Source organism: Ylistrum balloti, unplaced genomic scaffold (genome assembly GCF_031769215.1).
Source record: "Ylistrum balloti isolate Yb309-2 unplaced genomic scaffold, AGI_CSIRO_Ybal_v1 Utg370250, whole genome shotgun sequence".
Taxonomy (NCBI): Eukaryota; Metazoa; Mollusca; class Bivalvia; order Pectinida; family Pectinidae; genus Ylistrum; species Ylistrum balloti.
In genome coordinates, this window is record NW_026782200.1 from 136,556 (window position 1) to 164,050 (window position 27,495).

The 27,495-nt window shown below is 35.2% G+C and overlaps 1 protein-coding gene across 2 annotated transcripts; it reads left to right on the forward strand.

Moving 5' to 3' along the window:
* On the forward strand, positions 1-27,249 carry LOC132552495 (serine incorporator 1-like). 2 transcript variants are annotated; one of them, XM_060216674.1, is made up of 13 exons: positions 1-126; positions 796-960; positions 2,539-2,744; positions 4,108-4,187; positions 9,285-9,422; positions 9,664-9,740; positions 12,714-12,807; positions 12,995-13,081; positions 13,288-13,444; positions 14,395-14,468; positions 15,013-15,027; positions 21,392-21,542; positions 23,950-27,249. In XM_060216674.1, the coding sequence occupies exons 1-13, from the start codon at positions 106-108 to the stop codon at positions 24,086-24,088; spliced, it is 1,404 nt and encodes a 467-aa protein (XP_060072657.1). In that variant the 5' UTR covers positions 1-105; the 3' UTR covers positions 24,089-27,249. The 2 variants fall into 2 exon arrangements, with proteins under 2 accessions (XP_060072657.1, XP_060072656.1); XM_060216673.1 differs by lacking the exons at positions 15,013-15,027; positions 23,950-27,249 and having other exon boundaries at positions 21,392-21,577.
* The last annotated feature ends 246 nt before the right edge of the window (positions 27,250-27,495 follow it).

Below are 27,495 nucleotides of genomic sequence, written 5' to 3' on the forward strand. Positions count from 1 at the left end.
AAAACGTAAACAAATAACATTTGATGACTAACCATCACAGGATTTTGAACTGAATTATTACATTTGAATTCGAAAATATCTTAGTGTCCAACTGGTACAAAGAACATGGGGTGTATAGTAGGCTCGGTGAGTATTGATTTAGGTTGATAAGTAATGATGATTATTTGATTAAGTATTTTTGCGTCATAACTTAGTATAGTATTATGGGTAAATTATATATATACATATATATAGCCTGATACGGTGTATTTTGATTAACTTCCTAGTTTTATATGTATGGTGTGTTTCTTTTCATAGTATAGTGTCATATTCAGGAACTGTTTACATATGATCTAATAAAATTCGATGTGACTTAATTTCAATATGTCAAGTTCTTGGAATGACATATTAAAATTTAAAAAAAATGCAGATATTTCATGAATTGTAGACTAAGTAGTTTTTTAATCATACGTAGCCATGGTATCCCATAAAGTATGAAGTATAATCCTGTTAATTACTTGAACTTGTTCTTGTCACAATTCAATGACTTTCTGTTTTTAACACATCCATTTATATATATATCCTACAATGGTGATACGGTTTAGACAGTTAAGATTTAGATGCTTTGAAACTAAGCTCATTGAAGATTCTCAATAAATCAAGTAAGTAAAAGGTACCCAGGGTTACATTGGTCAGTGTAAGTGATAATGTGTTATTGTATGTAGTTAACTTGTATTGCTGGATGCAGTCTGTGGATCACTGCTGTCTGTATGATATTGTCCGATACTGTATAACATTTCTGTTATTTTTTCTCAGCTTGCCTGCTGCTGTGGAAGTGCTGCTTGCAGTCTGTGCTGTGCTGCCTGTCCATCATGCAAGAATTCAACTGCTACCCGGATTGGTTACTCTCTTGTTCTAATTGTTGGAAGCATTATCGCCTGTATTTTCTTGGCTCCAGGTCTTCGAGGAGCACTAGATAAGGTCAGTATATAACAAAGTCATCTTCATTTTTAAGTGCCAGATATATATATGTGTGTGTCCTTTATAATTTTTGGGATTCGGATATCAGAGGCCTAGACCCATGATCATGTAGGACTCATCCAAATTTTGACAACCCACTATATCTCTTCAGTAAATAATGGATTCTAATGGACAAACTTCCAAAATGGCCACCATCTTGAAAAACATATTTTAAACTTCTCATGTTCCACTGGTGCTAAAAATTGGTGGAAATGTTAAGGGAAGGTATCCAACAAAGTGTTGTTATTTTTCAACATTGTTCAAACTTCAATACAGCAGTCAGAGAGGCCATTTTGTAACATGATTGCACAGTCATGGTTTTCCTATGCAGCACCTATTTCAAACTTCTTCACAAGTATTAATAGTTGGATTAATCTCCAACTTAATTGTCAAAAAATAGGTAACACTTGTTACAGTTACCTAATCCTCACCAAACTACCATCTGCATTTAACCTTCTAAGTAAGATTTTGTTCAAAGTAGAAAAATTAACCCTTCTCCATGTTCAAGTTTTTGTAGTCAGATGACTGTTATGATCTGTGGCTCTCTTGTTTCAATTGAGTATAGAAGACCATTTCCAAATGTTTGATGAGACCCAATACTAAGTGATATGTTTGTAACAGAGGTCATTTTTCATCTCAATGCCTCCGCTAGGAATCGAACCCGGGACCCCTGGCTTACTAGTCTGACGCTCAACCAATCGAGCTAAAGAGAAGTTCTCTCTAGCCGAGTGGTATATTGCGGCTAGTATTTTACCAGGGTTACATACTCCCCCTCCAGGAAATAACTCGTCCTCGAGTTTCCAGGGGTTACAGCGATGCCGATGGGGCATGGCTAAGTACTAATCCCGGGTCCCTACATGGGCGCCAATGTAACAGAGGTAATTTTTCATCTCAATGCCTCCGCTAGGAATCGAACCTGGGACCCCTGGCTTACTAGTCTGACGCTCAACCAATCGAGCTAAAGAGAAGTTCTCTCTAGCCGAGTGGTATATTGCGGCTAGTATTTTACCAGGGTTACATGTTGGTTTCTCAAAATTTCTGTGAGTCCCACAGGAAAAGCATAAGTCCAGGACTCAAATATTTGAAAACCAAAAGTTACTGATAGAGTATTTTGGATTTGCTTGTATTTCAGGCAAACACATTACACCTTATCCATATACCAAAGATTTCTTTCGTAAAATGAAATAAAAAATTACTTGGATTTCTTCTTTTGCCCGGAGATCCTTTGGAAGATGTAATAACATTCACAATTGTGTTATTTGTAAAGGTAACTTTCACTATATTGAGATGTGTTTTCATGTTAGATAATATAATAACGTTATGACATACCAACACATTATCATTTTCTGTATGTTTCTGGTTCATTGTGATCGCCTTTGGTTTGACTACATTTACCTCCATTTCTAGAAGTACAGATTGGTGGTATATTAGTTTGTACTATATATAGATTATCTATTCTATTTATAGGAAAGTTTGAGAGGATTGGATGCATTCCTTGGCCTGTCTTACGTATACATCTAGTTTCTTTTCCTATTATAGATACCTGGGCTATGTAAGGACTATTTCACTTATGACATTTTCGCGGCGGATCACGCCGACGACAAGGCGTCCATGTGCGATGATATCGTTGGCTACCTGTCTGTATACAGAATCTGCTTTGCTATGGCTGCATTCTTCTTACTCTTTGCCATCATCATGATCAATGTGAAATCCTCCAAGGATCCAAGGGCTGGTATACAGAATGGGTGAGTAGCTGATGATGAAGATGATCAAAGACCTTAACCACTAGGCTGTCATATGTCTAATGATGGCAATTTGTCAACATTTGATCTGTTTTTTTCGTCGGAAGTGTGTGTGTGCCAGTCTGACTTATTGGATAACAATATGTTAGAATTTTGTTGGGGAAAAAGAAGGTTAACAGATCTGAGTTTTTTATTTTGTTTTTTCTCATTTTTTTTTGCGGTGAGGTAATCTTAAGAAAATTATGATCAACAATCAACTTCTGTAGGAAATTGCTGCATTTATCTTGTTTTCAGTGCTGTTATTAGTAACAGTGAATTACAGATCAGGATATATATATATATATATTAGCAAAGGAATCAATGATCATATAAATCATGTGACTATAATTTTTTTAGCCATTTCTGGAGATCTCCAGCGTAAAAGTCTTGTACCTAAAGGATATTATCACTGTTATGTAATGTTGATCCAATTCCTTCATTGTTTATGATTAAACACAACCTCATGCATGGTACGGTACATGCTCGATACTCCAGGGGTAGCAGTTACTATCGCTCTCTACAACCCTGGAACCATTCTTGATACCTGAAGGGTTACAATCGCTACTTCCTCGATACTTGAGGGGTAACAATCTATTCATCCTTGATACTCAAGGGATTACAATTACCACATTCTCGTTATTTCAGGAGTTACGATCACTACATCCTCGATACTCCAAGGGTAACAATCACTATTGCTCTCTGTACCCCTGGAACAGGTCATGGCAAAATTAAAGTTACAAGTGAAGTAATTTGATTGGTTCCAGGAGGAAAAAACTGACCAATCACTGGCTGATATACTCCTTTTGAAGATTACAAACAAACAACACTCAATTTCAAACCCATGACAAGCATACTGTTATGTGACTTCAAGATTTGTTTGATGTACATCAAAGGATCAAACTAGTATTTCCATCTTGTCCACAACGTGTCACACATAGAACTTCTATTTTTACCATGACATATTCCAGGGGTGCAAAGAGCAAAAGTGGTTTTAACCGCTGGAGTATCGAGGATGGGTACAGTATTTATCAACACATTGTATAAAGTAGGGAGAAAAACCCAGCAATTTTCATATTTTCAAAAATCACTAGTTTGGGACAATAATATTTATGGAAATAAACTTTCAAAAACTTGCGACTTGACAGGTGTTGTATCGTATGTAGATTTAAGGGTCTATTTACATAATTCCATATCTTAGGAAAATTCTTCATTTTACAATGCTTAGCAATAAAGAAAATGTAATATACTTGATGATCTGTAAAAAATCTGCACTTAAGTATCATATGATGTATTGAAACAAGGTAGAGTATACTTACTTCCATTCCAGTTTCTGGGCCATAAAGATTCTTGTTCTTGTTGCTATTTGTGTTGGAGCATTCTTCATCCCAAGAGGAGAGTTTGGACAAGGTAAGGTTGAAAAATAAAATTTAGTGAGGAAAAATCTTGTAAAGGTAGAATAAGGCCATTTAAAACAAATGTTTAAACAGGGTATGGTCAGATGAAAAAAATAAATGCTGTTTTAGTTACATGATGATGTATATTAATGGTTCACCTATTCAGTGATCATATCAGCAGTGTTGTTCATCTCAAAATTGCTTTTTATCCTAAGAGCATTTCAATGCTCTTCAGCATGTTGCTGTCGCCCCTGGCCCCGAGTATCAGTACATCGTTTTCATTGGTTCATAAATCGAAAGTTTACTCCTACTCCATCTGCCGGACATTACCGTAATCATTGGATTATCGCCCCTACAAGTTGCTGATGCTAGTCATTAAATGAAACAACCTTATCGACATTTTCTTCATTACTTGTACATCAAGAAAACGTTTTGTGTTGTGTATTAATGATAATAAGACACCGAAATTTGTAAATACAATGACAAAGACTCACGTTTTATGGTGGTAAATTTTGCGAGGCGATGCCAATATTGCGGCTTAACTTTCTCTTCCGCGCGATGCATTGTGGGTGTCATATATCCTTCTTTTTTTTCTTGTTCGAAAATTTTCATCCCGTTTAATACTGTTGAAAACTTTTGAAAATACTGAAATATGTAGTTGAAAATAAGAATGAAACTAAAATAAGAATGATTTAGAGTAGCATAAAATTTTGACGGAAACAGCCGGGGTGCTCTTTGCTGCTGGACCCTGAAAGAAGACGGCGGCAGAAAGAAGATGGCGGGTATTTTATGTAGGTAAGTATCACTATATATATAAGCTGAATCTAAAGTCAATACTTATACTGAACTAGCAATTGCATTTTTTGCAAAAATTCATTTGAAATGAGCTATCGCATGTATTGAATTTAGGCTCGACGGCGAAGCGCAAGCTGGGCACTGCCGCCATGGCACTTTTTTCAAAATATTTTCAAGACTTTTCCTTTGAAGCAGTATGCATTTGAAAAATGCTATGTAAGCATCTAACACATTTTTGTTGCTTCCGTAAAGTATTTCAGTGTTTTGAAATGAATTGTCCGTGCTAGCTCTTTCAAATTTCTGATCGGAGATAATTTAGAAGTACCTCAAGGCCAGGGTATGAAATCTTACGGGAACTCTACAGCTATGCTAATTGTAAGGTTTACAAGTGAAGTTATAGTTTTAGTTTAAATTTAGTTTTTGTCTTTCTGACATGATGTCTCGTTGATTCTGTTGAAGAGTGATGCATGTGAACGATTGCAATATAAAGATTGGGAATAATGAAGATGTCAATTGACATCTGAATCCCGGAAAGTGTTTTAATAAAGATTAGGATAAACCTAGCAAAGTGTTAGGTCCCAGTGTGAATACGTAAAGTGTTAGGTCCCAGTGTGAATGTGTAAAGTGTAATTGGTACAATTCTTATTATGCCTGAACTTTTGATATATGTACTGTATTTGTTCATCTCAGAAATTTCAGTATTATGTCAACTGCTTCCACTTTCAGTTCAACACTTGATTCATCAATTCTATACAGCCCTAGACTCAATATTTGTCATAAATTGTCGACTGTTTTTAAGCGTTTTAGAGTTTTGTTTCCATGGTGAATGGAATGAAATGGGATAAATAGTCTAACCAATACCCCTCGAGAGCTTATTAAGACATTGCAGTATTATCACTTTGGGCCTTATTAAAAGTCAAATTGAAACTTTAAGAAACTCAAGTGACTGTAAGTACAACAATAAGATGTCAATAATCAATGAAATTGATTAATTGAGAAGACATTTTCTTAGTACAGTTAACCAGGCTTTGTAGTGGTTTGTTCAGAACTGTAGTTCTGGTTAAGTAACCATTAATTATGTCCTTTCAGCTACAATGACGTACATTTTTGAAATACCTCTACTGTAGCTAAATGTGGCATTTGTAATGGACATAGCCAAAGTTAATTTTGTGATAGATGTAGCCAAAGTTAATTTTAGGATCAGTTAGGACAGCTACTGTTTGTAACAGGTATGGGTTCAATTACATGATGATGTAATTAATTAAATTACAATTACATTATGAAAATGGCATTGCCATTACAGGTATTTTCAAAGTAATTAAATAACCATTACATGACGGTCCAATGTAATTAATTAAATTACACATTACTTTTCAAGTCAAAATGATTTTTGAAATACAAACGTCAAAATAAATTATCATACTGCACAGATTTATCACACAAATTTAATTTTATGATTCAATCTCTGTATGACCATGGTCAAGATATTATCATTTTGCTAGCTGTCCATCGCTTAATAATTTGACAGTATATTTAATATAGACTCCTATTGGGAAGACTATAAGCTTATACAGAAGTGTATATTTCTTGCACATAATCATAGCAATAATGAAATATAGTTATTTATTTCCCTTACTCTCTTTCAGCAAGTGGATGTCCCTGAAGAAATGAAATCTGGAATGGTAGAAGGTATCTCTATTGATTCTTCTAAGTTGGAATTGGCTATGGTGACCAACAATGGATTTGAGGACCTTATGGTGGAGAAAAACGTCCTTCTTTCCGGCCTCCAATTAGATGTTGAGGATGATTAATCACTTGAGGAGATGCTAACAACCATGTTGCCTTTTAATGTCACAGTACTTTCTAAAGGCGGCAATATATTTACCATCACAAAAGAAGAAACAACAAATCGTGGAAACTAAAAAAATGTGGAAAAGATCATTGTATACTGCATTTGTAGTAAATTTGTATACAATCTTCAATTTACTTGAGTAGAAAGATTCACTAGTTACACCAAGTTTGTGTAGAAAGGATCACTGTATACTGAGTTCGTAGTGTACATAGAAAGGTTTACTTATTTATTTTTAGTTTAGTGTATACAATATATAAAAAAAAACTTTTTGTAGAAAAGATCACCGCATACTGAGTTTGTTGTTTACAAATGTGTAGAAAAGATCGCTGTATACTGAAATAATATGACTTCTGTTTAAAACCTTCATTTAAACTTAGGCATGTATTTTTTTTATGTATCTTAATAGTGTACCTACAACAATTTTGTGTATGAAATCTTGTACTAGGATATTGACATGACAAGATTTACATTGCTGATCAAAGCATGGAAAGAATACTGTATCTAAAAACTGAATAAAACAAGATATAAGCATCTGTATCATGTTTTTTTTTAAAATTATTATTATTATTTTTCCATAATGTCTGTCCACATGGAATTTGTAAGCACTCTTGTGCATTCTTATACCACCAAAAGGGTGGGTAAACTGGAATCAGGTTGTCTATCAGTCCATCCATCTGTTTGTCTGTCTGTAGACACATCTTGTCTGGACAACTCCAATGAAACATTTCAGTAATATTCAGGACAATGTGTAGATGTGCATGCACCATTTTCCCTCGAAATATTGATTGCCATGGCAACTGGTCAATATAGACGGGTTTTGCTTGTCAGTCAACTTCTAAACCTGTGGACCAATTTCAACAAAACTTTGCAGGAATGTTAGGGAACGTGCACATGCCGCTGTGTTTCAGAGGATGTTTCTGTGCAAAAGGTCACCATGGAGAGATAACTAAGGCTGTGGGTGTTGGGGGGTATTAGTTATCATTTGGATTACAGTTTCAGTTATCCCTGGGCAATGTGGAGAGGATATAGTAATGATTTTGAGGATTGAATGTAGAGGTCACAGTACTTGCATAAGTACTATATGATTACCTTGTAAATGCATTGAGACTAAGACAGTATACCTTAATCAAATTTGGAACATGTATCCCTTATGAGGAGAAGTCAGTTTCTTTAGAAATTCAGGGTCAGATGTCAAAGATCAAGGTCACAGTCAAAAAACGGATAGATGCATGGGGATGTTCTTTGCATTACCCTCATTTTTCTATCAAATTTCACAACCTAAAAGATATTCACATCTTGCAAATTTCAAGATCACTGTAAGGATGTTAAAAAATGATAATACAAGAGGAATAAAATATCTTGCGACAAGTTTTAGAGAACAAAGAATATATAAACATGTCAACAGAATTGTAGAACCAGCAAAACAAGTGTAAAATTGAAACAAAGACAATATCTACTCAAGATTCCCTGAAAAAGTACAAGGAGAATAAGACCAGGTGTTCCGGAAGAATAGGCATCTTCTATTTTAAGTTATGGTGACATATATTTGTTTTAGAAAATTGGCACTCTTATGCAGTCGTTTACAAACAATCTGGAAAATGAAGCTGCCCAATATTTGTATGTAGCATGTTACTTGCATGATGGTCTAACTAATGGTCTTAAACCAACAAGATACACAGTCTTTAAAGTGATAATATGGTGTCCAAGATCAACATTTCCTACAGTGTATCCAAAGAAATGGACAACTTCCCTATCATTGCATCTTTGAGCCTACTTGGGACATGTATTGCATAAGTAATACTACTATGCTTGTTATTTCTGATATCTGCTGGTCATTTTTTATGGGCTGCAATGATTTACTGCTTGCATATAGTTGGTTTCAGTATATAGCAAGCTAATAACAAAGAACTTATTTTTTCAATGGTCTTAGCATACCAGTACTTTCAGTACTTTGATTCAGTTTATTATGGTGTCTGCGATGTTATAATTTATGAAAAACTGAGGATGATAAGCAGGTTCCACTGTATTTACACCTTAAAAGATACTGTGTGCGTTTATCAATATTTAAGTTCAGTGATTAGGTATACTGTCTTGTTTTAACTTATACTGGTTGTAAATACAGTGTCTGCTGACATTTCTAGATTTTATGTAAATGTGTTTAAAATATTAAGAGACATCTAGATGTAATGTTACATGATATATTTATGTATTTGTAATTAATACTTGAAAACTTTGGGAATTGTTTTGTTGTCGTGATATTGTCAATGACGCCTGAGGGATTCCACCTACTGCTTCTAGTACCTGTGCAATTTATCATTGTTCTAAAGATCTGTTAAAGTAATTTGTTTTTTTTTTTTTAAATTTTTAAAAAAATATCTGTGGATGTCCAAGTAAATAAATAAAGTAAATAGAAAGATTATTCATTTTCTGTGATAAAAGAAAATCCTGGAACCTTTTTTTTAGTGTGGATGGTCATCGGTATGATTGGAGCTTTCCTGTTTATACTCATCCAACTGATTCTCATCATTGACTTTGCGCATGGATGGGCGGAGAGCTGGGTGGAAAAATATGAGGAAACTGAATCCAAATGCTATTACTTCGGTATGAGAAAATGGTTCACACAGATCTTATCAAAGTTACTGAAGCTGTTTATCACAATTGATCATCATCATTAAAAACAAGTCTACTGAACTTGAATAAATCAGAAGTGTGTTTTCCAGTAAAATGTTTACTACAGTTTGAAGGTATATGAAAATCTGAAATGAGTATGTTTGTAAATATATGTGTACATTTCTTTTTTGATATACAGAAATAAATTAACAAGTGTTTAAATTTTTTTCAGGACTGCTGTTTTTTACCATCATCTTCTACATTCTCGCTCTTGTGGCCATCATACTGTTCTATGTGTATTATGCCAAGGTAAATTCCTTATATTTAAGTTACCGTAATTTCTCTAGTAGAGTTTTTTTGTAACACCGGTGTACCATAATGTCTCTAGTAGAGTTTTTTTGTAACACCGGTTTACCATAATGTCTCTAGTATAGGTTTTTCTATTACGCCGGTGTGCCATAATGTCTCTAGTAGAGGTTTTTTGTAACACCGGTGTACCATAATGTCTCTAGTAGAGGTTTTTCTGTTACACCTGTGTACCATAATGTCTCTAGTAGAGGCTATTCTGTTACTCCAGTGTGCCATAATGTCTCTAGTAGAGGTTTTTCTATTACACCGGTGTGCCATAATGTCTCTTGTAGAGGTTATTCTGTTACACCAGTGTACCATAACGTCTCTAGTAGAGGTTATTCTGTTACACTGGTGTACCATAATGTCTCTTGTAGAGGCTATTCAGTTACACCAGTGTACCATAATGTCTCTAGTAGAGGTTTTTCTGTTACACAGGTGTACCATAATGTCTCTAGTAGAGTTTTTTTTGTTAACCGGTGTACCATAACATCTCTAGTAGAGGTTATTCTGTTACACTGGTGTACCATAATGTCTCTTGTAGAGGTTTTTCTGTTACACTGGTGTACCATAATGTCTCTAGTAGAGGCTATTCTGTTACTCTGGTGTACCATAATGTCTCTAGTAGAGGTTTTTCTGTTATACAGGTGTACCATAATGTCTCTAGTAGAGGTTTTTCTGTTACACTGGTGTACCATAATGTCTCTAGTAGAGGTTTTTCTGTTATACAGGTGTACCATAATGTCTCTAGTAGAGGTTTTTCTGTTACTCTGGTGTACCATAATGTCTCTAGTAGAGGTTTTTCTGTTACATCGGTGTACCATAATGTCTCTAGTAGAGGTTATTCTGTTACACCAGTGTACCATAACATCTCTAGTAGAGGTTATTCTGTTACACTGGTGTACCATAATGTTTCTTGTAGAGGCTATTCAGTTACACCAGTGTACCATAATGTCTCTAGTAGAGGTTTTTTGTAACACCAGTGTACCATAATGTCTCTAGTAGAGGTTTTTCTGTTACACAGGTGTATCATAATGTCTCTAGTAGAGGTTTTTCTGTTAACCGGTGTACCATAATGTCTCTAGTAGAGGCTATTCTGTTACTCTGGTGTACCATAATGTCTCTAGTAGAGGTTTTTCTGTTACACCGGTGTACCATAATGTCTCTAGTAGAGGTTTTTCTGTTACATCGGTGTACCATAATGTCTCTAGTAGAGGCTATTCTGTTACTCTGGTGTACCATAATGTCTCTAGTAGAGGTTTTTCTATTACACCGGTGTGCCATAATGTCTCTAGTAGAGGTTTTTCTATTACACCGGTGTGCCATAATGTCTCTAGTAGAGGTTTTTCTATTACACCGGTGTGCCATAATGTCTCTAGTAGAGGTTTTTCTGTTACACTGGTGTACCATAATGTCTCTAGTAGAGGCTATTCTGTTACACTGGTGTACCATAATGTCTCTAGTAGAGGCTATTCTGTTACATCGGTGTACCATAATGTCTCTAGTAGAGGCTATTCTGTTACTCTGGTATACCATAATGTCTCTAGTAGAGATTTTTCTGTTACACAGGTGCAGAGCTCCAAATTGGGACCAAAATGGTCGCATTTGCGCCTAAAATTTAGAAATGGCGACTAAAACTCATTTGCTGTCGCCATTTGGCGACCTATTTTCAAAATCCAGACAATTCCATTTCTTCTTTTACAATCGCCGCATCTTGGTCTTCTCGGCGCTTAACACTTTGAATCAGATACTATAAAGCGTTTAAGTAAACTGACTACGATATTGTGTGCTATCCAAAATGGCGTCCAAACGCACGTTGGATCACTTCTGTGGACAAGTTCAGTGCCAAGCCATGCATAGATTTGTGGTTTGCTACAGCAAGAAAAGCAAAGAAACCTTGTCAATATACTGGTTGGCCAGTTGAGACACATGACACTGCATAAACTTCAGGAAAATAAAAATAGCAAACACTGACTGAATTTCTTCTTTATCTCGCAATATGAAAGAAATAATGATGTTTTAAACACAACACCAATGAAACTAAATGTAAAAAACAACAAATATTTTCTGCTTAACATTAAGGCGACTAAAATTTTTAGAATGGCGACTAAAATTTGAACATGGTCACCAAATGGTGACCAAATCTGATGTGCCACTTGGAGCCCTGCGGTGTACCATAATGTCTCTAGTAGAGGTTTTTCTGTTACACCGGTGTACCATAATGTCTCTAGTAGAAGCTATTCTGTTACACCGGTGTACCATAATGTCTCTTGTAGAGACTATTCTGTTACACCTGTGTACCATAATGTCTCTAGTAGAGGTTTTTCTGTTACACCGGTGTACCATAATGTCTCTAGTAGAGGCTATTCTGTTACACCGGTGTACCATAATGTCTCTTGTAGAGACTATTCTGTTACACCGGTGTACCATAATGTCTCTAGTAGAGGTTTTTTGTAACACCGGTGTACCATAATGTCTCTAGTAGAGGCTATTCTGTTACACAGGTGTACTCACTTTTGATGTTAACAGATATTATAGTTTTTCATGGTCAGTAAACACATATTTTTATGGTCAGTAATAAAAAAAATCCAAAAAAAGCAGTAATAATTAGTGGAATGAGTGCTGTCGGAATCAAATCCATATTCAGTTTGTTGTAATCCATTATGGGTTAAATTTTTGAATGCACATGAATTAAAACAGTTAGCATAGAACATTAGAATTTATAGAGATTCAGCATAGAAGCAATATCGGATCATGAATCCATATGAATTCAGTTTGGAATCTGTATGAACTGAGAATCTATATGAATATATTTAGTATAGAACCACTATGGATTACAAATTTTCAGTATAAATGGTATGGATTGAGACTCAGAGAATGCTGTCAATACAATTTTGTAGGGTTTATAAATTCATTGATAATGGATATTTACAGGGAGACTGCAGCCTACACAAGTTCTTTGTGAGTTTTAACTTGATCCTGTGTGCAGCTGTGTCTGTCCTTGCCATCTTACCAATGGTCCAGGAAGGTAAGCAAACTCTTATTTTATAAAGCTAAGATACTGTGAATACTTACTGCAGTAGTAATGATTCAGAAACGTCGGTCAAACAACGTTAGACTGATCAAGAAACATCAATGGAATCCAACACTATGATGATCTTGAGGATTCCTAGGTCTAGTCTGTTGTATAAATATTGTGTATTTCTACTCTGCAGTGAACCCCAGATCTGGCTTGTTGCAGTCAGCGGTCATCACACTCTATGTCCAGTATCTGACCTGGTCAGCCATGTCAAACAACCCAGGTATGATTTGATTGTAAATTGATTGTTAGCCATGAAATTAATATTTTTTTTTTTTGAAGCTTTGTGAGATTGTCAGTTTTGCTGTTTTTGACATTTTGTAAAGTTAAGTAAAAAGAAGGAAGTGTAACAAACATTTAAATATTGGAATAGTTGTTCAGTAAGACAGGATACAAACCAGAATTTTTAACATTCATTAATTATTACAGATCGCTCATGTAACCCAAGTCTGCCTGAGATATTTAGTGGAAACATTACATCCTCACCGTCTTCATCTGCTTCAAGTGGCTCCATGGTGTTTGGACAATTTGACTACCAGAGTTTGTTGGCTCTCCTTCTCTGGCTCTTTGCTGTCCTTTACTCCAGGTAAGACTTCTGGGTACCTACCTAGGACATCTGACCACAGGTCCTAAACTATAGGTTAGAATTCCAGGTACTTGCCTTAAACATCAGACCAACAGGTAATAATGTTCTCGGCATTCTTCACCATTTCAGACAAAGCCTGGACTTTCCTTGAAAAATTTGGGTGCTGACAGGCCTTTCCTCGACACCATTAAGTTATTACTGTTACCAGGCTATAAGCAGCACCAGTAAATGAACAGCAGGGCCTTTTTTAGCGATTTTTTCTCATATGTTCTACATATAAGCTGCACCAGAATATAAGTCATGCATTTTCTTATGATATGGTGACCACTATGTTGGTGTTTGATATACTGTTAACATTTAATGGAAGGCAGCTCTTACAAAGTATTAACTGATACATGGACCAAAGTTTGTTGATATAACGGACAACAGGGGACAATGTATAAAGATTGTTAGTGAAACATTTAATCAAGTTTGCAAATGAATTACAGGGTATATACTGATAATCCTTTATTTTATTGATGTATTTCAAAAAGGTAAATTGCAAAGATCAAACTTGGTTGGCTTGAGTGCCTTCACTGATTGTCTACATACAGAAGTAGGGCCTGACCTTACATACGTTTAGTAAACAAATTCTTATAATCCTGTATTATTTCTTCTTGTAAGTTACACAAAGCCATTCATATTGTAAACAAGCATGGCGGTCGCTCTAGAATTAGACAAATAACCCCATGACCTATCGATCCCAGGATGTGAAAGGTTTCCGCTATGGCTTCAAAGTAACCGTGAAAGTCCAGAAGATATTATTGTGATTCAAATGATTTAGATGAATGGTTTATCAGAAACTTGTGCCAAACATGTAAAATGTATGGTCAGCGACTGATTGCTTTCAGAGTGCCTTATGGAATATGAAAGAAACAGATTTTAATACATTTTCATTTTGAATATTTTAGCATCAGAACCTCCACTAATAGCCAAGTGGGCAAGTTGACCATGTCTGAAAAAACAATCCTGCAGTCTGACACAGGTAGGTAGTAGAGGTCGGTCAGTTCCTGTGACCGAAAATATTATGACAAGATGTCATGGAGGATATGATTCACATGGATATTGAACAAATGGAAATTTAGTGCTGATTAACCAAAGATACATATGAAAATATAAATTTAGAATCTTTAAAGATTGAAAAAATCTCATGAAGTCCTAGAAAGGATGAAACAGCTGTATGATGCAGTTTAAATTATTGTTTAACTCTACTGTATCACACTCTGAATTTGTGTTTAAAGGTGCTATTCATTTGTGTGTCGTTTGTACAATATTTTACAACAACCATTCAAAATTTTTTGGTTATTATTTAGAAAATTTTCCCTTTAATTCACCATTCAAAAATGTGAAAAACAGATTTATACTAAACTTGTCTTTATTTATCAACATAGGCATGCAATTTTATTCTAAATCTATTCAAGTAAATAATACATGTAAGGAATTAATTTTACTAATATGATTTGCATGTTATGAAAGTTGACCTGATCTACAGTACTGTTCAGAATTATGTCCCTTTAACAACTCTTCAGGGGAAAGTCTTCTATGTAAGTGATCTTGGATGTTTACTTCTATGTGGTTGGAACTGTCGTTCATTTCTCAATAATTTTGATTTGTATTTGTAATGCTTTAGCCACCTTTGAAGCATTTTTACTTTTATGTGGTTGGAACAGTTCATTCAGCTCATTTTACTTGTAAAGGATGGAACTTTTTAATTTCTACAAAGTAAATGATGACATTTTTCGTTACTTGTATAAGTATAATACAAGGAATTCTGATCCAACAGTTCCAGCCATAGAAAGTAAAAGCAAGCTAGTTTGTTTTATAAAACTCACTCCCTTTTAATTAGTTCAGTACATCTGAAATGCTATATTGGACCAAATGATTTATTTATTACAGTATACCTACTAAACACAGTTCACCTTTAATAGGTAACTTTCAACGTAAATGAACGGTATATACAAAACAATTTCTAATTCTATCGAATAGAAGTTCCTACGTGAAAGAAAATTATGTTTGATGTTCCGATATTTTCACCACCTTCATCAGACAAGGTAATCATTGAAATGTCAAACATAATTTTCTTATTGGTTGTGTTATAAGAACTTGTAGGCAATAGACGTTAGCAACCAGAGAAAAATGTTCTGAGATGTTAGGTATGTCTTAATTCCTGAATTGTTTAATATTAAATTGATATGATCAATACCTAACTATAATGCTATTAATAGGACAATGATTTAGCGTTTGTAAGCATTATTTGTAAGCATTTCTCTAAACATCAGTACATGTGGGTGAGCTTATTACCAGATATATGCTTCTTGCAAAATTGACAAATTTAAAAGAAAACCTAAAACAAAACAAGGAAATTGTTTATATGTCAGATTGTAGACGTCATTGCAAGGCATTCAACAAAAATGAACTTTAAAAATAATTTAGAGATTGCATTAAAAAACTGAAATCTATGGATTTAGAATTTGGATGATAAATATAACATTCTTTACCAGATATGACTTATTGTTTTGCAAAAAATTCTGTGTCAGCTACAGTATTAGTTGTACTGCTTCAGAGCTCAATCCTGTATGGCTAGTGCATGCTTTTTTTTTTTTTTACATAGAGTTTTGCTCGCCCCCTATTACATGACATAGTATTTATAAACTATTGTGAGTTATTGATATCCAAGGTTTTTATATGATTTTAAATGAATATTGCCAAATCTCTGAATAGTATTAATTGCTGCGGGAAAAACAGTCGCCCTGTCAGGTTTTTCAACTAGTGTTCTTTAGTAATTTTATTTCATACACCAAATGTATTGCATATCAGGTAATTTTTTTTATTTTTGCATGACGTGCATTGCTATTTTGTTATTGTTTACAGCTGATTATCAAGGTGTGTATAGTGTTGCTGTGTTTATGTTTGTAGTCATATTAACCAAATCTTGTAGTGTTTTGTAGTGAAGATAACCAGATATGATATTTTGTAGTCATGGTAACCAGATTTGATTACATTTTGTAGTCATGGTAACCAGATTTCATTGTGTGATTCTCTGTAATCTACTCATTTCCTCTGTCACTTATTCCTAGATCTTATGTACATTTGTAAAGGTGACACATTCATCCTCTTCTTCCTTTGAGTGTTAGCTGTTCCAGGACTATCATTGCATCTCACCTCCATTTACAACAGGAGGCAGCTGTGTACTTTCTTCGTATGAGTTTGTCTGTTTTCTGTCCTTTCATCCATTTGTCTACTAAAAGGGAGTTTGTGAGGTACATGTACTTCTTTCCCGATTGGTTAATTGGTTTCTTTGTGTCAACTTTGATTAATGTCGATAAATTCTAAGGGAACTCAGTTAACAAATTCGTCTTTTAGCCAGATTCTAGCTGCATATGAATTAACTATTGAAAGTGGTGTGATATGAATTGAAAAAAATATTCTAGTTAATCACTTTATCTATCCATTCGTCCATGGTTAGTAAAGGTGGGTATATAGCCACATTTTTGTCTGTCCTTTGGTCCTAGTATGAATTTTCTCTCTTTGTCGCTATGTCCAGAATGAACCTAAAGATAAATGTACATTGTATTTACATTATCAAGTCATGTTGGGCTTCACTTCTCTTGAGATATTCAATAAAAGTTCTATCAGTCAATAATAGTCTCTAGTAAACTGAAATTCAAGGTAACTAGGCTACACCTGACTTGTAATTTAAGGTAACCAGGCTACATCTGACTTGTAATTTAAGGTAACCAGGCTACACCTGACTTGTAATTTAAGGTAACTAGTCTACACCTGACTTGAAATTTAAGGTAACTAGGCTACACCTGACTTGTAATTTAAGGTAACTAGGCTACACCTGACTTGTAATTTAAGGTAACCAGGCTACACCTGACTTGTAATTTAAGGTAACTAGGCTACACCTGACTTGTAATTTAAGGTAACTAGGCTACACCTGACTTGTAATTTAAGGTAACTAGGCTACACCTGACTTGTAATTTAAGGTAACCAGGCTACACCTGACTTGTAATTTAAGGTAACCAGGCTACACCTGACTTGTAATTTAAGGTAACTAGGTTACACCTGACTTGTAATTTAAGGTAACTAGGCTACACCTGACTTGTAATTTAAGGTAACCAGGCTACACCTGACTTGTAATTTAAGGTAACCAGGCTACACCTGACTTGTAATTTAAGGTAACTAGGTTACACCTGACTTGTAATTTAAGGTAACTAGGCTACACCTGACTTGTAATTTAAGGTAACTAGGCTACACCTGACTTGTAATTTAAGGTAACCAGGCTACACCTGACTTGTAATTTAAGGTAACCAGGCTACACCTGACTTGTAATTTAAGGTAACTAGGCTACACCTGACTTGTAATTTAAGGTAACCAGGCTACACCTGACTTGTAATTTAAGGTAACCAGGCTACACCTGACTTGTAATTTAAGGTAACCAGGCTACACCTGACTTGTAATTTAAGGTAACTAGGCTACACCTGACTTGTAATTTAAGGTAACTAGGCTACACCTGACTTGTAATTTAAGGTAACTATGCTACACCTGACTTGTAATTTAAGGTAACTATGCTACACCTGACTTGTAATTTAAGGTAACCAGGCTACACCTGACTTGTAATTTAAGGTAACTAGGCTACACCTGACTTGTAATTTAAGGTAACCAGGCTACACCTGACTTGTAATTTAAGGTAACTAGGCTACACCTGACTTGTAATTTAAGGTAACTAGGCTACACCTGACTTGTAATTTAAGGTAACTAGGCTACACCTGACTTGTAATTTAAGGTAACTAGGTTACACCTGACTTGTAATTTAAGGTAACTAGGCTACACCTGACTTGTAATTTAAGGTAGCTGGGCTACACCTGACTTGTAATTTAAGGTAACCAGGCTACACCTGACTTGTAATTTAAGGTAACTAGGCTACACCTGCCTTGTAATTTAAGGTAATTAGGCTACACCTGACTTGTAATTTAAGGTAGCTGTGCAACACCTGACCTGTAATCTAAGGTCGGACGTCGCCTGACTTATAATTTAAGGTAACTGGGCTACACCTGACTTGTAATTTTAGGTAGCTTGGCTATGCCTGATGTTACTTGATGTTGTTTATTTTTTTTCAAGTTCTAACTTAAATTTACTTTATCCACATTAAATTTTTCATATTCCTTAAATTCTCATGATAATTTTTCTTGCATATTTTTTTTTCTGTCAGTACAATGATCAATTTTTAATATCCACCCAAGGGTATTTTAGATAAGACATAGAGTTCCTGAATCATTGCTTCAGAAAAAGCATGGTTCATTGACCTTATGATTCAAATTGTACACTGTAGTTTCTGGCATATGTTGAAAAAATTTTTGTTTCAGATTTTACTGAATATTACTCGCTATGCTGCTTCTCTTTGACAGATATGATATTAAAATATAAGTTGAATATAATAAAAATCTTACCACTGATCTGTGAAATAAAAAAACGACATTAAGATGAAGTAATTTTTTTCTCTCTTATCTTAAATGCTCTGGTTTCAGATCCTAATGAAAAATTTGGGTGAAAATTTACTGAGAACTGAATTGAACATTTAATGATTTTTAAATTAAATGGAAATCTCTTGTTTATCAACCAGTGATTAAACATAACTTTTCATACTCACCAAAGCTCAGAAGGACTGACTGTGCTTGTGTTAAAGAATTTGTTATTGTAAACAATATGGTGTCTTTCATGAAGCAGTGGCTAAAAAAAGTTATTTTATCAGCTACAAAGTCAAGAGTTCCCAAATTGTGGAAAGAAAATCTTAGGATCAGGAAAGTAAACTAAGTGGAAATGTAAATGTGCTTTTCAAAGGGGGCCGCAAGGGGGAAATAGTGATTGTGAAATAACAAATGTTTTAAATAGCTACACAATTTATAGTGTAACCTGTTGTGGACACTGGAATGTTTAGAAATTTTATTTTCCTAGAAAACAAGTGTTTTAATTCTTTATCACTGCTGTTGATGTAAATTAATTAGAAAGTCACAAACAAATGTGACAGCCCCATTTTATAATTTGTTAATCACTATTTATACTGTAAGTGCTATAACAAACCTGAAAAAATTGAGTGGAGAAACAGGAAGTGAAGTAGCATCTAGATATAGGTGTAAACAACATACCCTTTTAATTTCTATTGATGCTATGGTGATGTCCCTTTAAGCTTTAAAATAATTCAGAAACAAAACTTTTTTCAGGCCATCAGATACAAGTCCTAGCTGAAAAGCAATGTGCCAGATTGATTTTGTCTGAAGCTTTGCATTTTTTACTAACCTGTACTAATGCTTTTACCATCACTTTCTCATTAATTGCTTGTGAGTTGGACACTTTACCTCTTCGAGTGGACACTGAACATGTTTAGAATAATCTACCGTTACACAATGGATATTGTCTGAAAGGTCATGCTTTTCTGTGCATTGTTGGACAACTTTTACCATATAACAATTAAGTAAACTTGTAAAAATAAATATTGACTGATATTATTTGTCCTGACTATTGACCAATTCAAGGAAATGGCTGGTGATTATTGTGACATTCTGAGAGGATGTATATAGTTATTGGTGGATTCAGAACCAAAGGGATGGGAGTAACCTTACCATTGTTCAGCAACCAAATCATCTTCTCGTCTATGTAAATGCAAACTGGGATGCAATTTAATTCTTTCTTGTTGGAGGAATATGACTTCAATCTTCAAACTGAGTCTTTAAAAACTTGCCATATGTCTTTAACTGTCCAATATTTTGATTATTCACCATATTATCACACTCTTTTGTGTGTAGTATTAGCTAGAAAGTGTCCGACTTGAGATCAAATAAGCCATTTTACTTTTGCCTCAAAATTGGTTCAGGGCTTGGCATTTACTTTTAAAAAGGAATCTTCTCAATCATTATCAGAACGACAGACAAAGTTTAATATTCCATTTCGACATGTTTTTTTTTTTTTCAGTTGACTTTGATGCCAAATTACAGTTGTGTCATTACATTTAAATGCTCTATAAAAAATCCCTTTATCAGCTAAGATTTACCAGATGATGGGATTTTGTTTTGCCAAATGCCAGAAAAGACCATATATAGGGCAAGATTGGATAATCATAAAATATAATAGAAATTGGCTGACTTAGATTGTGTCCAACTCAATACCATTTAGTCAAGTGTGATTTAATTTCTGCAGTGCTTTTCCCTAGTTTTAAGTAACATCTTGATTTTGAATTTCTTTTAAAGATACGTTTATGTTATCATGAAATATCCACAGAATATATATGACTGAAGTTTGAATTTCCATTTAAAGCTTATTAATACCAATTGGTTCATCATGAAAAATATACCAAGATAATGTCTGTCTGCTGGACACTGACAGTGATATAAAAACATAAAGTTCTCAGTGAGCAGATGTGAAAGTTTTACTTTTATAAGCCTGAATGATGTCTTGTGAATTTTTGCCACAAATTTTTTTAGTCTGTGATGCTCTTGGATTTTGTCCAATGTAAAAGCTATATTATAGAACCTGCTGAACAAACTGTGTTCCTTGTAATAGACTGACAGTAATTTTCTAGCATGTTCAAAGCTACATTAAATACCCAGTAAAATAACATTTTTACATGGACACTAACTTTTCCCATTACATGTTTGTGGCAATTAACAACTGCAAAAAACCAACAACATATATCTGGACTCCACTATGTTATTATTTATTAACATGTAATTCACACTGATTGACTGTCATATGTTTGTTTAAATCATCAGATTTATATTTGAAAAGCTTATTATTACAAAACAAAATAGATTTATTGTTTAAATTCTGGTATGCCAGAGTTGGCTTCAATGCCAAGCAGACATCATTGTGCTTGACAAAGTAATGCAGTCTTACATTAATTTTTTACAGCTTCATCAGAATCTGACAAGGATGAAGAGAAAGGTGGTCAAAACGTCTGGGACAATGAAGAAGATAGTGTAGCTTACAGTTATAGTTTCTTCCACTTCATGTTGTGTCTGGGTGCCCTGTATGTCATGATGACTCTCACCAACTGGTACAGGTAGGTACAGTTTCTTCCACTTCATGTTGTGTCTGGGTGCCCTGTATGTCATGATGACTCTCACCAACTGGTACAGGTAGGTACAGTTTCTTCCACTTCATGTTGTGTCTGGGTGCCCTGTATGTCATGATGACTCTCACCAACTGGTACAGGTAGGTACAGTTTCTTCCACTTCATGTTGTGTCTGGGTGCCCTGTATGTCATGATGACTCTCACCAACTGGTACAGGTAGGTACAGTTTCTTCCACTTCATGTTGTGTCTGGGTGCCCTGTATGTCATGATGACTCTCACCAACTGGTACAGGTAGGTACAGTTTCTTCCACTTCATGTTGTGTCTGGGTGCCCTGTATGTCATGATGACTCTCACCAACTGGTACAGGTAGGTACAGTTTCTTCCACTTCATGTTGTGTCTGGGTGCCCTGTATGTCATGATGACTCTCACCAACTGGTACAGGTAGGTACAGTTTCTTCCACTTCATGTTGTGTCTGGGTGCCCTGTATGTCATGATGACTCTCACCAACTGGTACAGGTAGGTACAGTTTCTTCCACTTCATGTTGTGTCTGGGTGCCCTGTATGTCATGATGACTCTCACCAACTGGTACAGGTAGGTACAGTTTCTTCCACTTCATGTTGTGTCTGGGTGCCCTGTATGTCATGATGACTCTCACCAACTGGTACAGGTAGGTACAGTTTCTTCCACTTCATGTTGTGTCTGGGTGCCCTGTATGTCATGATGACTCTCACCAACTGGTACAGGTAGGTACAGTTTCTTCCACTTCATGTTGTGTCTGGGTGCCCTGTATGTCATGATGACTCTCACCAACTGGTACAGGTAGGTACAGTTTCTTCCACTTCATGTTGTGTCTGGGTGCCCTGTATGTCATGATGACTCTCACCAACTGGTACAGGTAGGTACAGTTTCTTCCACTTCATGTTGTGTCTGGGTGCCCTGTATGTCATGATGACTCTCACCAACTGGTACAGGTAGGTACAGTTTCTTCCACTTCATGTTGTGTCTGGGTGCCCTGTATGTCATGATGACTCTCACCAACTGGTACAGGTAGGTACAGTTTCTTCCACTTCATGTTGTGTCTGGGTGCCCTGTATGTCATGATGACTCTCACCAACTGGTACAGGTAGGTACAGTTTCTTCCACTTCATGTTGTGTCTGGGTGCCCTGTATGTCATGATGACTCTCACCAACTGGTACAGGTAGGTACAGTTTCTTCCACTTCATGTTGTGTCTGGGTGCCCTGTATGTCATGATGACTCTCACCAACTGGTACAGGTAGGTACAGTTTCTTCCACTTCATGTTGTGTCTGGGTGCCCTGTATGTCATGATGACTCTCACCAACTGGTACAGGTAGGTACAGTTTCTTCCACTTCATGTTGTGTCTGGGTGCCCTGTATGTCATGATGACTCTCACCAACTGGTACAGGTAGGTACAGTTTCTTCCACTTCATGTTGTGTCTGGGTGCCCTGTATGTCATGATGACTCTCACCAACTGGTACAGGTAGGTACAGTTTCTTCCACTTCATGTTGTGTCTGGGTGCCCTGTATGTCATGATGACTCTCACCAACTGGTACAGGTAGGTACAGTTTCTTCCACTTCATGTTGTGTCTGGGCGCCCTGTATGTCATGATGACTCTCACCAACTGGTACAGGTAGGTACAGTTTCTTCCACTTCATGTTGTGTATGGGTGCCCTGTATGTCATGATGACTCTCACCAACTGGTACAGGTAGGTACAGTTTCTTCCACTTCATGTTGTGTCTGGGTGCCCTGTATGTCATGATGACTCTCACCAACTGGTACAGGTAGGTACATTTCTTCCACTTTATGTTGTGTCTGGGTGCCCTGTATGTCATGATGACTCTCACCAACTGGTACAGGTAGGTACAGTTTCTTCCACTTCATGTTGTGTCTGGGCGCCCTGTATGTCATGATGACACCAACTGGTACATGTAGGTAATTTCTTCCACTTCATGTTGTATCTGGGCGCCCTGTATGTCATGATGACTTGGGTTCATTAGAGTAGTGTCCTCAGGTGGATCCAGTTAGGGTTCATTAGAGAACATCCTCAGGTGGATCCAGTTAGGGTTCATTAGAGAACATCCTCAGGTGGATCCAGTTAGGGTTCATTAGAGAACATCCTCAGGTGGATCCAGTTGGGATTCATTAGAGAACGTCCTCAGGTGGATCCGTATAGAATTCATTAGAGTAGCGTCCTCGAGTGGATCCAGTAAGGATTCAATAGAGATCCCTAACAAAAAAACGTAATAATGTTCCGAATGTCTATAGCGGATGACATATTCCACAAAATGTCCTTGTAGTTTTGAGTTTCCTTTTTTGCTTTACTAGGTCGAAATAATGAAATTTTTATCTGCTGTCTCTTTGCAGCCCGAGTTCTGACTTTAACACTCTGAACTTCAACATGCCTGCGCTGTGGGTAAAGATCTCCTCGACCTGGGTTTGCTTAACCCTTTATGTCTGGACGCTGGTAGCACCTCTGATCCTCCGCAACCGAGAATTCAGCTAAAGAACACAACTCATAAGGGAGGATTTAAGAAGGCAGGCCCTTTTAAGGAGTCATTAAGTTTATGTAACTGTCAGTGATAAAATTCTCCATGAGGCAAGGTTGGAAAACATGAACGACTTTTTGAGCAGTTCTCTCAAGAGTTGTGATGATGTTCAGACTGATGTGATATTCCAGATATGTGTTGGCAGAAGAACACTTACTATTCTATTTCATTTGTCCTGTTTTTTATCTTGTTTGATTTAGCTTTACTTCTAGTTCAGTGTGCGGCCAAGATAGTCAAGGCCAAAGAAAAAGGAAAAAAATTACTTCCCTGAATTTCTGAATTGTAGAATATTTAGCAAAATATGTCTTGATGTCTGAATGTAAACACAAAACCAAACTTGGATTGTGTTGATATTTCATGGAAATTGTCACACAGTGGTTACATCGTCCTACATACTAGTCTATACCAGGTAGGTGTTGTGTATAAATATTAAAAACAGAAATTTGTTTTTTTTAATGTTTTCTTCTCATTAGACCAATGAATTATTCATCAATATTGATCTATTTTACATATATTAGATTGAAAATGGAGTTAGGTAGCCTTGTCTTCATGCATGATATGTTCCTTTTGAAAAGAACATATATTATGAATAAACATTATCCCTCAGTAATTCTGAAATTACTTGGGACTGTGTCAAAAGTATTAGAGAATAACTTCTTTCTGTAAAACTTGCTTTTTTTGTTATGATGTGTTTTTGTATTATCGCTATTTTTATTGATGCTATTTGTATTTATTACACTGAAACTTCATGAAACTCAACCTATCTGTCTAGTGTAACACAGATTAAACAATATAGAAAAGAATACACAAGGCAAACTCTGAAAGAATTTAGAGACAAGGTGGTCATATTTTATAAAAGAATGGTTTACTGTGAACTGATATATCTGTGTACTTCAGAATTTACATGTTTGTTTGATAACAGATAGAACAAAGAATTTACTGTGGCATTATACTCTTTAACTTTGTAAACTGTAAGTTTTGCCTCCTTCATTGTTATACTTGAAGAGATATGTTGAAAGTTACTTGGGGGAAAGTTCGTTCATCTCAAAGAATTTTGATTTAAGTAGGCTTCTTCAGTTTGTTTCCTGATTAGAAAGCTTGGTAATCAGATGATGCTGTGGATACAGTATTTATCTATCACCATGACAACTGAGGTTTGATTCCCTCAATTAAACATGAAATTATTGGGTTTTGTGATTGACCAGTAGGGCGTTCTCTTTGTACTCTGATATTCACAGAGATTCCATGTAATGTGATAGATCCACTGAGGCAAACAAAAATGATAAATATAAGACATTTTAATTCACATTTGTTATTGATGTTTTATAAATGAATTAAAATGAAAAAATTGATTCAATCTGGAATATTGGAAAAGATAGGAGTTTATTTGTAATTTCCTGTCTTCAGAGTCGTCATTAACAAGTTGATACAGTAAGTAATATTACTAACATGATGGTATTGATAAGTGTAGGTTTTCCCACCTGTGTCAATTGTAAATCATCTCGCATTATAATCATCAGTCACTTTCGTATTTCTTTTAGAATAATATATTGTTGTCTCTTACTTCTATTTCTAAGGCAGTGTAGGTACATTGCACATTACACATCAAATAAATAAATGATGTCAGACTTACTGCTTCAATGTTATCATTCTATATTGATATTTATCCTTTCTGCCTTTTGCCTTTTGTCAGTAGTTTCTACTTGGCCCATATACTAATACATTGATCGAAAAAATTAGAATCAAAAGTCCTTAGTATTTTGACAGTGTTATAGATGTACTGGTAATTCTATTATTGCCTTATATATCCTCATGAAAAAGACTCATCTTAATTAAAAATTCAGATAAATACACCAATAATTTACGAATGTATTTATTTTCTTAAAATTAAATCTTTCAATGAATAAATACCTGATTAAGAATATTCCAAATTATCCTCAAATATACGTACCCCATAAATCATTTATCGGTCTACATATGGCCTGGCTGTTCTAAATTTACAAAAAATGAGTCGATATGTCATATATCAACCAGCAGGTAAATATCACTAAAATCAAAACAAGGGAAAATTGACAAATTTAATATTTATGGAATTATTTTAAGATTTCAGACAATTCTCTCTTGAATCCTGATCTGTAAATTTGACAGATTGTTTTTCAATTACTCTATTACTGATGTATATATAATTAGATCAAACATTGAAAATATAGTGACAGTTGAGCTTAAACGTGATTATCTCAAAAACTAATTTGATGGTAAAAGTCTCATACCAGAGATAAAATATCTATAAGTGTGGGAAACAAGATTTTGAACATCCAACTTCTTGCTATTTTGTTATAATGCTATGTGTTGTTGTGTACATGCCAGAACATAGTGTTGTGTGTATATATGTATGTATATATAATCGTAATAGTTATTGTCAGGGTAGAAATTTTACATTTCGTAATTTTCTTCGCGAGCTGTTAAGTCACATTTGATAATTTTGTCTGAAAATAAAATAGAGGTATTTGTATGCAGGAAAATATTTTGGTGGCATTGGTGAGATGAATTCGTTCAAAAGGAGACGAAGAAGAAGAAAAGCTCTATGTATGATAGGAATTGTTCAAAATGGCATTCTGGGTGAAGTGTATAATAATTTCTATAATATGTTTCCAAATGTGCTGTGAACTGATTTCTGTACAGAAATGGACAGCGTGGTCAATAATTCAGAATGTTTTAGACAATGTTGTAGACTGTATTTAGCAGGGAATGCTCTGATTTGTGTAATAAAGTTTATTATTCTAGTTGACAGCCTGTAACTGCTAACATCAAAACATCCTTGTGACTGTGTTTAGGTAGAAAAAATCTGGAAGTGTACTGCCTAGTTTACTTCAGGGGGAGTATGAAAGCAATATTTTCCCTTTCTTTTTCTGATGTTTTTGAAAATATTGGAACTTTGAATTTGAAAAACATTAATCTAATGTTAATATTTGAGTTTCATGAAAATGTCAAAATTTGATAAATTACCGAAATGATTATTAATTTTAGATAAAAAAGATGTCGGTCTTGATGAAGAAGTGTAAATACACTACCTGTATATTGTTCTTCTCAGATTCTGTCATAAAATCATGATGATAAATCTGATGTGTTTGTGTTGTAATTATTGGTCAATAAAAGGAGACATAACCTATAACGGGGTAGTCTGTCCATTTGTGTTAAATCATATACACTTTGTCAGAACTTAAGTACATGGTTCAAACTATGATGTTTTTTTTTACATATTAGGAAATGATTTCCAGTTACTGTGATGTCCTGTGTGTCGTATTGCACTTCAGTTTGTCAAGTACATGCGAAGGGCTACATAATGTCGGATACTTTTACTATA